The sequence below is a fragment of the Pantherophis guttatus genome, chromosome 16 (assembly GCF_059756535.1).
Source record: "Pantherophis guttatus breed Tessera chromosome 16, ASM5975653v1, whole genome shotgun sequence".
Lineage (NCBI taxonomy): Eukaryota > Metazoa > Chordata > Lepidosauria > Squamata > Colubridae > Pantherophis > Pantherophis guttatus.
In genome coordinates, this window is record NC_142078.1 from 15,208,951 (window position 1) to 15,223,481 (window position 14,531).

Here is a 14,531-nt window from a genome sequence, read left to right on the forward strand (position 1 = left end):
GGATTGAAAAATTCAAATCAAACTGGTAACTCACCCAGGCTTCGGTGGTAGCGTGGTGGGAGGCAACCCTGCAGGGTCGGTGCTGAGATGTTCAGTGTTTGGGCCTGGAGAGGGCGCGAGGGTGTCCCTGGGGGCCACATTCTGCCCATTTGAAGCAGCCTCCTTGGCCAATCTCACCTAAGAAAGATGGAGAGAGGGTGGGCGTGGCGTGAGAGAGAATAACAGAGTTGGAAGGGACCGTGGAGATCTTCTAGTCTAACCCCATTCAGACAGATCCTATACGCGTGATTTTTTTTTTTTTTTAATTTGATTTATATGCCGCCCTTCTCCGGAGACTCAGGGTGGCTTACAATGTGCTCAGCAATAGCCTTCATCCTTTTGTATATTTATACAAAGTCAGCTTATTGCCCCCACAAACTGGGTCCTCATTTCACCTACCTTAGAAAGGATGGAAGGCTGAGTCAACCTTGAGCCTTGGAGAGATTCGAACCTGCAGTAATTGCAGGCAGCTGGTCTTAATAACCAGCTTAATAACAGGGTGCCTTAAACCTCTGTACTACCAAGGCTTTTTTTATGATGGCGAACCTATGGCATGCATGCCAGCCCCTTAATCATCTTTATTACTCTCTTTTCTGCACTCTTTTCTTTTTCTTTTTTTCAAAGCCACAAATTTTTATCACAAATTCTAACATCTTAATCTAAACATTTAGCATTCTATCGTATCACCATAAATCTTAACTTCCAAATGAAACGCAACTCCTTTTTCTACGCGATCTTCAGTTTCCAAATAAAGACAATTCTAATTTTTATGTCATTTTATAAATCAAAATTCCATATACATTCCTTAATCTCAGGACCCATTTCGTCAAATTTCTATTTTAACCTCTATTAATTTACATCTAATTTTCTTAGGCTTATCAGCAATTACAATCATCTTTATTACTCTCTTTTCTGCACTCTTTTAGAGGCAGAGACTACATGAGCCACAGCTGGCTCGGAAGCAACCCTGAACAAAAACAGAATGACTTACCCTCTTAACTTCCACCTCAAAGGCCAGCGTGGAGTCCGGAGGAACACGATTTGCCACTCCCTGAGACCCATAAGCCAAGGCCGGAGGGACAACTAGGAAACGCTTGCTTCCTCTCTTCAAACCAAGCATCCCTTCTTCCCAGCCCTTTTTTGGGACAAAACAGAAAATCATGCAATAAGAACAGCTGAGATTTAACTCGCTCTCTTAAGGCTGAAAAAAAGAGCTTTAAATTATATGGAAGGGGTTAATTTCCAGGGTTGAAATCCAGCAGGTTCTGGCGAACCGGTAGCGGAAATTTTGAGCAGTTCGGAGAACCGGTAAATACCACCTCTGGCTGGCCCCAGAGTGGGGTGGGAATGGAGATTTTGCAATGTCCTTTCCCTAGGAGTGGGTAGGGAATGGGGATTTTTCAGGAGTAGGGAGGGAATGGGGATTTTGCAATATCCTTCCCCCACAGGAGTGGGGAGGGAATGGGGATTTTGCAATATCCTTCCCACAGGAGTAGGATATTGGTGGCCCTTGGTGGTCTCTGAGCTTATTTCTTGCAGACCTTTTATTACCAAACTAGGTAACATCATCAGTGCTAGCTGATTTAGCTAATACCTGCAAGCATACAGCTATTTTCCTGAGGTTATCATCTCCCCTCTCCAGGGGTGAAATGCTCCCAGTTCGGAGAACCGGTAGCGATGGCAGTTTGAGGCTCTGCCCACTCGCCCGGGTTGTCGTTACTTCCTGGTTTTAACCAGAAATTAACCTGTTTTTTACTCTCTGCACATGCGCAGAAGGGTTTGCGTATACGCAGATGATCGGTGCGTGCACTTCCGAACCGGTAAGGAGGGGAAGGAGATTTCACCCCTGCCCCTCTCCCAATTTGAGAGGACTCTCTCTCTCTCTCTCTGATTGCAAACACGAGGATCTGAGTTCAAGGTCTTCCCAACCTTTTGAGCAAAAGCTACTTAAGCAACCCAGCTGAGATGGAAAAGCCGAAGGTTTAAAAAAACCAAAAGCCCCTTCGGAGCAGGACTGCATCCCTCACACCTTGATGACTTTGCCAGAGCCCAGCTTCAGACGGAGGAGTTTCTCCTTGTTCACGTTGGAGTCGAACACCTGCAAGGAATAAAATGCAAAGGGGCTGTGGAAAAGGGGGGGGGATGGACAATGCAGCGCTTCGTCGCACGGAGGGAGGGCAATCCTGCGACACTGAACCCCTCCCCCCCAAGGTCTTCAGGAGTTGAGAACATCCTTTCTTTTTTCTCCCGGGTTTTTTTTACCTGCCCCAGAGCAGAGTTCTGGAAGAGCCAGCCGGTGAAGGCAACTTCGAGCGCGTCGCCCATTTCCACAGCTGGGCCATCTCCGAGGATGAGGTCCTGGCACGCCACCGTATCAGGGGAAGGGCTGCTGTTATACTTGGCGAGGCAGAGCTGTGAGCGAGAAGAAGAATCCAGCTCTGAGTCATGCCAGGCAACTGGCATTGGGCTTATGGGATTGTGGCATCCAGGGATCACGTGATCGCCAGGAGGGAGGGAGAAAGGGAGGGAGGGAGGGAGGAGAGAGATAGTAGATGGGATGAGATGGTGAGTGAGGGAGGAAGGGAGGGAAGGGAGGGAGGAGAGAAGAGAAGAGAAGAGAAGAGAAGAGAAGAGAAGAGAAGAGAAGAGAAGAGAAGAGGAGAGATAGTAGATGGGATGAGTTGGGGAGGGAGGGAAGGAAGGGAGAAGAGAGATAGATTGGATGAGATGAGATGGGGAGGGTGGGAAGGAAGGAGGGAAGGGATTAGAGAGATAGTAGATGCAATGAGGGAAGGAAGGAAGGAGGGAAGGGAGAGAGGAGAGAAGATAGATAGATTGGATGGGGAGGGAGGGAGGAGAGAAGAGAGTAGATGGGATGAGATGAGATGGGGATGGAGGGAAGGAAGGAAGGAGGGAAGGGAGGGAGGAGAGAAGAGAGATAGTAGATGGAATGAGGGAGGGAGGGAAGGAGGGAAGGGAGGGAGGAAGGAGAGAAGAGAGATAGTAGATGGGATGAGATGAGATGGGGAGGGAGGGAAGGGAGGGAGGAAGGAGAGAAGAGAGATAGTAGATGGGATGAGATGAGATGGGGAGGGAGGGAAGGAGGGAAGAAAGTGAGGCAAGAAGAGAGATAGTAGATGGAATGAGGGAGGGAGGGAAGGAGATAAGGGAGGGAGGGAGGAGAGAAGAGAGATAGTAGATGGTATGAGGGAGGAAGGGAAGGAGGGAAGGGAAGGAGGAAGGAGATAGATAGTAGATGGGAGATGGGGAGGGAGGCAAGGAAGGAAAGAAGGAAAGAAAGAGGGAGAGAGATGGGAATAAGAGGAAGGAAGGAAGGAAGGAAGGAAGGAAGACAGGGACAGATGAAGAAGGACAGCGTGGCCACTCAAAACAGCCATTTCATTTTGCCCAAGAGTAGGACTAGCTTGGGCACAATGTGGGCACCTGCTTGCCGAACTCCACGGCTGCTTTCTCAGATTCAAACATGAGGGACCAGTTTTGCCTCTGATCATCATAAAATGTTCCATAGTTGTTGGGTTGGATCTAGATAAACAATAAAAAAAGACAAGCATCAGTTCTGGATGGTAAATTCGATATCATTTCAATTAGTTAGGAAGTATGGCTGAAGGCTTTTAAAAAGCAGACTGTTTGGAGAGTGTTAACAAAATCCCAGCCAGACATTTTAGAGAATAGAAAACTTCTAGTATGTGTGACAAACCTCTACAGATAGCACAGTTTTGTGAGGGGGGAAAAAATCACAGGGCATAAAAAAATAATGCTAAGGAAAATGCTTACAAAATAAAAATGATGGCAGCGTTGTGCAAAAAAACCCAATAGTAGCAAATCCTGGTCCCAAATTTTCGTTAGCCTCTAAGGCTAAGTGAATAATATATTTTACTAGCTGGACGCCCGTGCTTCGCTACGAAACGATGTGCTCGGGCTTGATCAATTGACACTTGCAGCCTGAAACGTAATGTAGAATGTGTAACTCCATAGTATCAGAGTGCGTTAATACAATGCAACTGGCAGTTGGAACAGAGAGAGACAGGGAGTAGAATGTCCCAGCCTGCAGCATCCATCGGTATTCATCTGGCTAGCATCCTGTCAGTGTGTGAGAGAGTTGAGGGGTGTTTGGAAACTCAAACAGTATTTGCTGTGTGAGCAAGAAGGAAGCTGGGCGTGGCTTAGCTCAACTGTTCTGTAGTAAAGCTGCTTGCTGCTGTGAAAGTGAAACTGAAACTCCTCTCCTCTGCTTGTGTTTTTGCATTTGGAACAGATTCCTTTTGAGGTGGGGAGGGGGAGTAGAATTCCTTAGGATCAGAGTGTGTTAATAATAATATAGGAAATACTAATGCTCTGATGGTCATTTCGAAAAATCCTTTCTAGTGAGCACCTAGAAGCCAAGAGGAACATATGTGGCAAATTTCAAGTTTGTAGGCTTTACGGTTCTGGAGATTTTGTGATTAATGCGTGAATGGTTTTTGCTTTTATATATATATATATAGATGTCCCGGAGATTGTGATGTCTGACTCATCTTTTATAGTTACACCTGGGACTTGTATTTTACGAATGCAAGGGGGACCAGAATCTTTGCTGCTAATTAAATCAATTAATCTTTGCTGTTAATCAAGCCAGGACTTCATGACATCTTTTCAGATCCATGTCAAAGTTTCTCCCGACATTTAACCACCAAGGCTTACCGTGAATACGAAGCCTGGGTGTATTCTTGTGCTGGTGATCTGCTGCTGCTGGTTGATATAGAGCAGGATCCTGTACTGGATTCCATACGCCACGGGAAAAAAGGAAGGAGAGGAAAAAAACAAGAGATGTTCAGAGACCCCCCAGCAATTAAATTCACACGGAAAAGATCTTATTTAATTCAGGTTTAAAGTGTCCCGTAAAACCTATGACTTGAGTTGAAAACCTGGCTCTAGCTTATTGTCTGATATGAATCCGGCCAACTGTGACTGACTCAGTAAACCGGGATTAAGCCAGATGGCTTCGGTCAGTAGCTTCCACATGTAGCTGCAGCTTTCATGTGTAGCTGCAGGTATAAGTAAAATAAAAAGTCAAGATAGAAGTGCAATACCTGGAAAGGTAGAATTTGAATTGCCCAAGCAACGGTTCTCATCTTGAGTCTGATGATGAGCTATCAACTACAGTCAGGTTTCAATGGGTTTAGAATTATGGTTCAACCAAAGGAGGGAGGGAGGAGATGGGAATGAGAGGGAGGGAGGGAGGGTGGGAAGAAGGAAGGAAGGAAGGAAGGAAGGAAGGAAGGAAGGAAGGAAGGAAGGAAGGAAGGAGGAGATGGGAATGAGAGGAAGGAATGAGCGGGAGGGAGGGGGAGAGAGAGAGAAAGGAAGGAGAGAGGGAAGGAGGGAAGGAGGAAGGAAGGAAGGAAATGGGAATGAGGGAGGGAGAGAGGGAGAGAGGAAGGAAGGAGATGGGAATGAGAGGAAGTAATGAGGAAGGGAGGGAAGGAGGGAGGGAGGAAGGAGGAAGAAAGAAGAAAGGAGATGGGAATGAGGGGAAGTAATGAGAGGGAGGGAGGGAAGAAGGAAGGAAGGAGAAGGAAGAAAAGAAATGGGAATGAGGGAGGGAGGGAGGGAGGGAAGGAAGGAAGGAGAAGGAAGGAGATGGGAATGAGGGGAAGGAATGAGAGAGAGGGAGGCGGGGGAGAGAGAAAGGAAGGAAGGAGGAAGGAAGGAAATGGGAATGAGGGAGGGAGGGAGAGAGGAAGGAAGGAAGTAGGAAGGGAGGAAGGGAGGAAGGAGATGGGAATGAGGGGAAGTAATAAGAGGGAGGGACGGAGGGAGGGAGGGAGGGAAGGAAGATAGGAAGGAAGGAAGGAGTAGCAGATGGGACGAAGATGGGGAGGATGCCAAACAGGATGCAAAGGGAAGCATGAATCCCACCTCTTACCTCCTGGGTGGTGTGGCATCCCACCACCGCTGCTCCGTATTTGCCTTGTTTCACGTAGGTCCCGTTTGTGCTGGAATTCCAATTGTAAAAAAGAGAAGAGCAACGAAGATGATTAGAGGGCCGGAGGCTAAACGGTACAATGAACCCTTGAAGGTATGTCTAGTCTACCGAAGAGAAGGATTGCCCTCTTCCCTCTCCAAAAACGCACCCACCCTTAAGGGCAAATATTCCTTACAAGCGGGGAGTAAATACGGGAAATACGGTACTTACAACCGATAGGCATGAACGGCCGTGGCTACGAAGACGGAGGGTGCTCCCGCAGGCGGAGGAGGCTTCTGCGTTGGGGGCCCCGCACCTGAAGCAGAACACCAGGAAAGAATTTGGGCATACATGTTACGGAGAGGAGCAAGTCGAAACATCTGGAAAACCAAGCTCTGACGACGGAGTAAGGAAGACTCCGTCTTGCTTAGCGTCTGAAACGTTGGCCTCCGTTGTGGCCATAAGTCCAAGGGTTACCTCTATTCGACAGAGGGACCCACACATTCATTGATTTAAGGGGGGGGGGGGTCATGATCAGTGGTGAAATGTAAAATTTGTTACTACCGGTTCTGTGGGCGTGGCTTGGTGGTGGGAGGGTTAATGTGATTAGGTGGGCGTGGCCAACTTTTTATTTATTTATTTATTTTTAAAAGCATTTTTTCTACAACCTCTTTGGCAGGAAACAATGCTTTTAAAAACCTCTGATGATCAGGCAACTCAGCTGGGATCGTCAGAGGCTTTTAAAAACATTTTTTCTATATCCTCTTCGGCCGAAGGGGCTGTAGAAAAAATGCTTTTAAAAGCCTCTGACGATCCCAGCTGAGCCGCCTTTTTTTTTTTACATTTAAAAGCATTTTTTCTACAACCTCTTCGGCAGAAAAAAAATGCTTTTAAAAGCCTCTGACGATCAGGCAACTCAGCTGGGATCGTCAGAGGCTTTTAAAAACATTTTTTCTATAACCTCTTCGGCCAAAGAGGTTGTAGAAAAAATGCTTTTAAAAGCGTCTGACAATCCCAGCTGAGCCGCCCTTTGTTTTTTTACTTTTAAAAGCATTTTTTCGGCCAAAGAGGTTGTAGAAAAAATGCTTTTAAAAATAATTTAAAAAAAGCTTCTGATGATCGTGTGGCTCAGCTGGGCATAGGAGGATGTCAGGGATTTTTGCTACCGGTTCTCCGAACCACCCGCTGCCATCATTACCGGATCGGGTGATCTGGTCCGAACCGGGAGAATTTCATCCCTGGTCACGGTCCCACAAGTTCAAGGACTGTAATTTAACACCAGCTGTCTGCAATTAAAGTAAGATCGAATCTCGCCAGGCTCAAGGTTGACTCAGCCTTCCATCCTTTCTAAGGCAGGTAAATTGAGGACCCAGTTTGTGGGGGCAATAAGCTGACTTTGTATAAATATACAAAAGAATGAAGGCTATCGTTTAATGCATTGTAAGCCGCCCTGAGTCTCCAGAGAAGGGCGGCATATAAATCAAATTAAAAAACAAAATAATAAAAAAAAAGGACCCCTTCACCAGCCAAGCATTTTCAGATCTTTTATCCCAGCCGGATCCATCGGGGGGCGCCATTTCATTCCCCCGCTGGAAAAAGCTCTATGTGATTTCTACTTACGCATTCTGGATTTTGGCCAACCATTACCTACCTGCGGCCGGTAGATTTTTCTTGGGCTGTTTAGGTGCTGTATACTGGAAAAATTCGTTCCCAGTACCAGAAGTTGCCTGGTCCATGCCGAAGAGAGAGGCCAGCCTGGCCCTGCAGAAAGAAGGGGGGGGAGGAGGAAATGCCCAGTTAATAAAGAGAAATAAAGATGAGAACTGATTTAGAATAATATTTATAGTAGCTTGAGATTGAAATAAAAGGTCCTTGTGCTCTCTGAAACCTGGATGTTTTCTGGCAATGATGCCACCTAATTTGGGTCATGAAACGCCTGCCAGAAAACAACCAAACTCTGAGCTACTGCATATAAACAGGGAGCAAGTCACACTCCGTAACACTGATGATGTTACCTAGTTGGGTCATGAAACGTTTGCAAGGAAACAACCAAGCTCAGAGAGCACCGAGGACCTCTCAAAGATGCGAACGCCGATAACGAAATTTGTTTCAGGGCAAATATAAAGTGATTGTATTATATGTTGTAGGGGGCGCGGTGGCTCAGCGGCTAAGACGCTGGGCTTGTCGATCGAAAGGTCGGCAGTTCGGCGGTTCGAATCCCTGGTGCCGCGCAACGGGGTGAGCTCCCGTGACTTGTCCCAGCTTCTGCCAACCTAGCAGTTCGAAAGCACGTAAAAAAAAATGCAAGTAGAAAAATAGGCACCACCTTTGGTGGGAAGGGAAGAGCGTTCCGTGCGCCTTTGGCGTTGAGTCATGCCGGCCACATGACCACGGAGACGTCTTCGGACAGCGCTGGCTCTTCGGCTTTGAAAAGGAGATGCCCCCTAGAGTCAGGAACGATTAGCTCCACTTACAACCTGCATGTAATGGTACATGCAACGTGGAAACTCTGATTTGCACCGAACCAATGTTTTTAAAGGCTAGGAGTTTAGAAAAAAAAAACCACAAGATAGCTGTGACCAGCCATAACCCCTAAGCCAACCAGGCACTGTCCAAATTAAATAGGCAAATTTGCAAAATCGTTTACCCCTTGCTTTGACCACGCCCACTGGGAAACACAAGCAAAACAATGAGGACCGGCGCCATAACTGAGTCACCTTATGCCAAAGCATGAAAGAATTCCGCTCTGCCTTGAAATCCTGCCCTGTTTAGATCCGTATTCTTCCGAGCTAGAAACTTGTGTAGTAAAATCAATCACAAAAGCACGAGAATTTGATCAGCGCTCAATACAATTGCCAAGCCCCAAAATATTCAGTTCTGGGGTTAAACAGGCTCCCCTAAATATTCCGGGATGGAAGCGCAATTTTAACAACCTTCACACCAAAACGTAGCACCCCCCCGCACCCCGAAAACCGAGGCAAACCAACCGACCCGTGGGCAGCTTGCCAAAAATACTCGGTCCGCCATGAGTCTGCCATTGCCACCTTCAGCTCCGCCTGGTTGTGCGTCTCTCTCGGACAACCTCGGTCTACTCACGACCTTCATGACGGTTTTACTGAAAGATAATCCCATTTTCCCTCCCCTCCTTCTTCGCCCATCTTGAAGCATCAGCAGGCCAAGGAGGGGGTTGGAAAGATAACAATGCAAGCTCGGGTTTGCAAAAAAAAAAAAAAAAAAAAAATCCTGAATTTGCACAAGATCAGGTCTCTGGAATTGCGGAGCGACCTTGGAAAGGTAGAGGCTCCTACCTAACTTAAAGAAGCCGGTAAGTAGAATGGAATAGAATAGAATAGAATAGAATAGAATAGAATAGAATAGAATAGAATAGAATAGAATAAGGGTAGGGTAGGTTAGGGTAGGGTAGGGTAGGGTAGGGTAGGGTAGGGTAGGGTAGAGTAGAGTAGAGTAGAATAGAATAGAATAGAATAGAATAGAATAGAATAGAATAGAATAGAATAGAATAGAATAGAATAAGGGTAGGGTAGGGTAGGGTAGAGTAGGGTAGAATAGAATAGAATAGAATAGAATAGAATAGAATAGAATAGAATAGAATAGAATAGAATAAGGGTAGGGTAGGGTAGAGTAGAGTAGAGTAGAGTAGAATAGAATAGAATAGAATAGAATTAGATTAGGTTAGGTTAGATTAGGTTAGATTAGATTAGATTAGATTAGAATAGAATTAGAATTAGAATTAGAATTAGAATAGAATTAGATTAGATTAGATTAGATTAGAATAGAATTAGAATTAGAATAGAATTAGATTAGAATAGAATAGAATAGATTAGAATAGAATACAATAAGGAAGAGGAAGAGGAAGAGGAAGAGGAAGAGAAGGCCATTTTCCGGGCCATTTCTGGGCCGTTTTCCGGCTGTTTTCAGGGCCATTTTCACACCATTTTGGGGCGATTTTCAGGCTATTTTCGGGCCAAAAACAGCCAGAAAAATGCCCCCCAAAACAGCCTGAAAACGGCCCGAAAAATGGCTTGAAAACAGCCCCAACTTTAGGTCTGCATGCACAGGCCAGCTGGTTTTCAGGTTTCCGGTGCTCCAGCGTGCACACATGCACACGCATTCCGGTTTGGGCACTCGGTGCCAAAAAGCTTCGCCATCATTGGCATAGATTAACTCCAAGGTTAACGTCAGACCAACAGTCAAATAAACAATACCCCAATCAAGAAACCGCCAAAGAGCCACCCGAAGAATCTCTAAGAGCGCCGCCAGCCACCCAGACAGGGAAAGACACTAGAATATAAACTGAGAACAACACTTACTAGCCACTGATGATGTTACCTAGTTGGGTCACGAAATGTCTGCAAGAAAACCAATATTCTCATTTATTGGTCAGTACATCAACGCTTGCAAGATCTGCTCTTGTCACACCCCCTTTTGTAAGTCCCCGAGACCAATTCTGGGCACCCCACTTTAAGACGAGTTCAAATTCGGGGGAACCGATTCAGAAAGTCCACAGATGAACGGACTTTCTGCCTGACTAGGTGGCTCCAGTGGCTAAGACGCTGAGCCTGTCAATCAGAAAGGTCAGCAGTTTGGCGGTTCGAATCCCCAATTTTGGTCTCCTGCGTGAGCAGGGGGTTGGACTAAATGACCTCCAAGGTCCCTTCCAACTCTGTTACGGTTACTGATTACTGACTTTAATGAAACGAGACTGGAGGAAGAGGGTGCCTATAGCCAGATGGATAATAATAATAATAAAAAAAAGACTGCCTTATGGTTACTTAAATTTGCACTGCCTGCTAATAAACATTTTAAACAATAATATAAAAATAAGCATTTTGTTCATCCACACGGCTTTTTATTCATGAAGATAAAGAGACAGCCCAGAACAGGACAGTCGTTTCCAATTAAAGTTTAAGCCTTCGTGGGGTTTTTTTTTTTCCCAACTCAAGAAAAACACCATCTATTTATCTCCTTCCCCTTCTTGGAACAGGAAATTAAGGGAAATGAGACAATGTCCCATGACATGGGCTTGCTTGGATTGCTGGGCCCGGAGAGCTGGTCCATCACATGGTCCTCATTTGCTGAGCTAGCTCTGGGTGGAAGGAAAGGGGGAAGAGAGAAAAAGGAAGTAAAGCTGAACTGAAAGGAACAGGATCCTTGACACCCTATTCAAGCGTTTCTTGAATTCTTGAATTCTGCAGACTTTTTTCTAGGCTACGATTTGCAGAATCCCGGGACGGCCAAATCTACCAATACATCAGCTGAAAGAGAGATATTCTAATCTAGACCTCCCTTCTCCCCTGTCAGCCTCATTCCGCGTCACCTAAAAGGATATTTTATATAAATTTTATATACTGTATGACTAAAGGGTATTTGATACCAATGTTGAAGAGAGGGAGAGAGAAGGGGGAGACGGAGGAAGGAAGAGAGAGAGAGAGGGGAGAGAGAGGGAGAAAGGGAAAGAGGGGGAGAGAAAACGAGGGAGGGAGAGAAAGAAAGAGAGAGGGAAGGAAGAAGGGAGAGAGAGAGAAGGGAAGAGAAAGAGAGAGAGAGGGAGAGAGAGATGGGAAGAGAAAGAGAGGGAGGGAGGGAGAGAAAGAGAGAGGGAAAGAGATGGGGAGGGAGAGAGAGGGAGAGGGAAAGAGATGGGGAGGGAGAGAGAGGGAGAGGAAGAGAGAGAGATGGGGAGAGAAAGAGGGAGGGAGAGATGGAAAGAGAAAGAGGGAGGGAGAGAAACAGAGAGGGAGAGAAAGATGGGGAGAGAAAGAGAGAGGGAGAGAGAGATGGGAAGAGAGAGAAGGAGAGAGAGAGAGATGAGAAAAAAAGAGGGAAAGAGAGAGGGAGAGAAAGAGGGAGAGAAAGAGAGAGGGAGGGAGAGAGATGGGGAGAGAAAGAGAGGGAGGGAGAGAAAGAGAGGGAGGGAGAGAAAGAGAGAGGGAAAGAGATGGGGAGAGAAAGAGAGGGAGGGAGGGAGAGAGTGGGAGGGAGAGAAGGAGAGAGAGAGAGAGAGAGAAAGTTGGCAAACATCAATCCCCAAATTGAAAAGTGCAAGAAGTCCACCCAACAAAGGCCAAAGGAATTGTGGGCCTTGTAGTCCCAGCTTATCTCAAAAAAGCGAGGCTGGGGAAGGCCGCCTCTCAACTACCTTCCCTGTCTGGTCTATCTCTGCATCTCAAGGGTTTGAAAGGCATGGTTGGAAACCGCCCAATGGGTTGCAAAATCCTCCTCTCTTTTTGCAAATCCAAGCTCTGCTGATCACAAGAATGCAACTGTGGAGTTTCCCTATTATGACATTTCCTCCTGACCTTCCCATCTTGGATTTTTTTTTATTTCCCTTCCCTCCCGAGAGTCTTTTCCATACAAAACTATTGGCAACGGTAGAGATAGGGAGCTTTCTATTTTCTATTATTTTCTATTTTCTACTCTACTCTACTCTACTCTACTCTACTCTACTCTACTCTACTCTACCCTACCCTACCCTACCCTACCCTACCCTACCCTTATTCTATTCTATTCTATTCTATTCTATTCTATTCTATTCTATTCTATTCTATTCTATTCTATTCTATTCTATTCTGTATGCAAACCACGATCCCGAAACGAGAGTCTACCTTGCAAGCCAACACACTGTTCCCCACAACCAATTTGGGATGGAAAGCACGGAATGATGGTCAGACGTGCCGCGAAGGATGGTTTGCGTAGCTTAAATTTTAATTCTTTCTCCGACGCCTTTCATTTCTTGGGCGTCATATTTTTATTCTTTTTTCTTCTGTGCTTCTGCATGCTGCTTTAACCTGGAATAATGTAGGTAAATATGACAGGCAGGAATATCTCCCCCCCAATTCCTCTCGTATTTCCAAAGCCAGCGGAGTCACACAACCACTAATCTAATCAACACGAGCTTCTTCCCTTTGCCCCGACCGATCTCTTTTATTGCACCATCTCGCAAGCTGGCTTGCTTAACTAAGCACATTCTTGCGACATTCAGAGACAAGATAGCCTCTTTAGTGCTAACTAAAGACCACACAACTACCAAGAAGGATCCCAACTCAGGGTGGATAAAAATCAATGATTTTTTAAAAAAATAAAAATAAAAAAAATCAGATTTTTTTTATTTAAATCGGATTTTGTTGATTTTTATCAAATTTATTTTATTAAAAAAATTTTGGGGTAAAAATCTATCGTAAGATAGATTTCTATTTAAAATACATAAATAATTTAGTTTATTCAGCATGAAATGGAGCTTAGTTAGGTAGCACGAGGCTGTATATTCTGCAACACTGGGACGATCGGTGAGTCAACAGCGGGTCAAAGGAGTAGCAGAGATGACAGTTGCTCTTTAAAAATTACGATTTAAATCGAGTTGATTTAAATCGAGCCTTTTTACTAGTGATTTAAATCATGATTTAAATTGTGATTTAAATCAACTCGATTTAAATCAAATCCACCCTGATCCCTCTGACACTATTATATGCCTGTTTATGTCATTAATTTGGGAAATAGATTGGTCATTCATGATGCAGGAAAGAAATATGTCCTCTTACGAAAATGGTACAAATTGACACAAGAAAACAGAAACTACCATTAAGCTTCATTTAACCAGTAACTGCCTCTATTTTTGAAACAAGAACCTAGGATTCAATGTTTATTAAAGCAGATCTCGCCAACCCGGCGTCCTCCAGATGTCAAGAATACAACTGTGAGGCCTCGGACAACACATTAAATTAGGCTGTCCTGGGCTGTGGTTTATTGAGTTACAAATTCACAAGCCACGCCAAGCCATAATCTATAATTTTACCAGCCTTAATGTTGGTTAAAGTATGCGACCGAGTAATTTGTCAGGTTGCGGTGTAATGCAGTGTGTGTGTGTGAACTCCCCGTCTGAGAATCCTTGCTGATTATTTTAGATATTCAATTTATGTGCCGCCCATCTCACTCCGAAAAGCGGGTGCCTTCGAAAGGCTTGTAGTTATCATACTAACAAACGCAGAAAGCAGCGGGGTCACAAGTCATAAAGAGAAGCCCTTGTTGGCAAGTCTAATTCAGTTTCTCCCATGGAAACAAAATCTGTATGCCTACCCCCCACCCCAACCCTCTTCTACGGTGACAATAACCCTGCAAGGTAGGGTAACTTGAGAGAGAACATAGGGAGATGGGTGGTTAAGAAATGATAGATAGATAGATAGATAGATAGATAGATAGATAAAGGGATAGAGACAGGTAGATATATGATAGAGATAGATAGATAGATAGATAGATAGATAGATAGAGATAGATAGAACAGATAGATGATAGATAGATAGGTATAAATAGAAACAGATAGATATACAATATAGATTAGATAGATATAGAGATGATAGATATAGAGAGACAGATAGATATACGATATAGATTAGATAGAGATAGATAGATAGCTACATATAGATAGGTATAGATAGAGACAGATAGACATGATAGAGATAGATTAGACAGATAGATATAGATAGATACAGATAGAGATAGATAGATAGAT

The 14,531-nt window shown here is 44.8% G+C and overlaps 1 protein-coding gene across 6 annotated transcripts in view; it reads right to left on the reverse strand.

Moving 5' to 3' along the window:
• Window positions 1-14,531, reverse strand: part of FKBP15 (FKBP prolyl isomerase family member 15) — a 36,984-nt gene that overhangs the window by 21,297 nt on the left and 1,156 nt on the right. For 4 of the 6 annotated variants that reach the window (XM_087879968.1, XM_087879967.1, XM_087879970.1 and 1 more), the window contains exons 2-10: window positions 7,656-7,765; window positions 6,236-6,320; window positions 5,966-6,035; window positions 4,741-4,815; window positions 3,484-3,582; window positions 2,302-2,451; window positions 2,069-2,137; window positions 1,031-1,174; window positions 35-177 (exon numbers count right to left, since the gene is read on the reverse strand). In XM_087879968.1, the coding sequence (XP_087736094.1) occupies window positions 35-177; window positions 1,031-1,174; window positions 2,069-2,137; window positions 2,302-2,451; window positions 3,484-3,582; window positions 4,741-4,815; window positions 5,966-6,035; window positions 6,236-6,320; window positions 7,656-7,765 (945 nt within the window). Of the gene's footprint in view, window positions 1-34; window positions 178-1,030; window positions 1,175-2,068; window positions 2,138-2,301; window positions 2,452-3,483; window positions 3,583-4,740; window positions 4,816-5,965; window positions 6,036-6,235; window positions 6,321-7,655; window positions 7,766-12,630; window positions 12,814-14,531 lie in introns of those variants that run through there. The other 2 variants (XM_060684598.2, XM_060684597.2) reach the window with 1 other exon arrangement.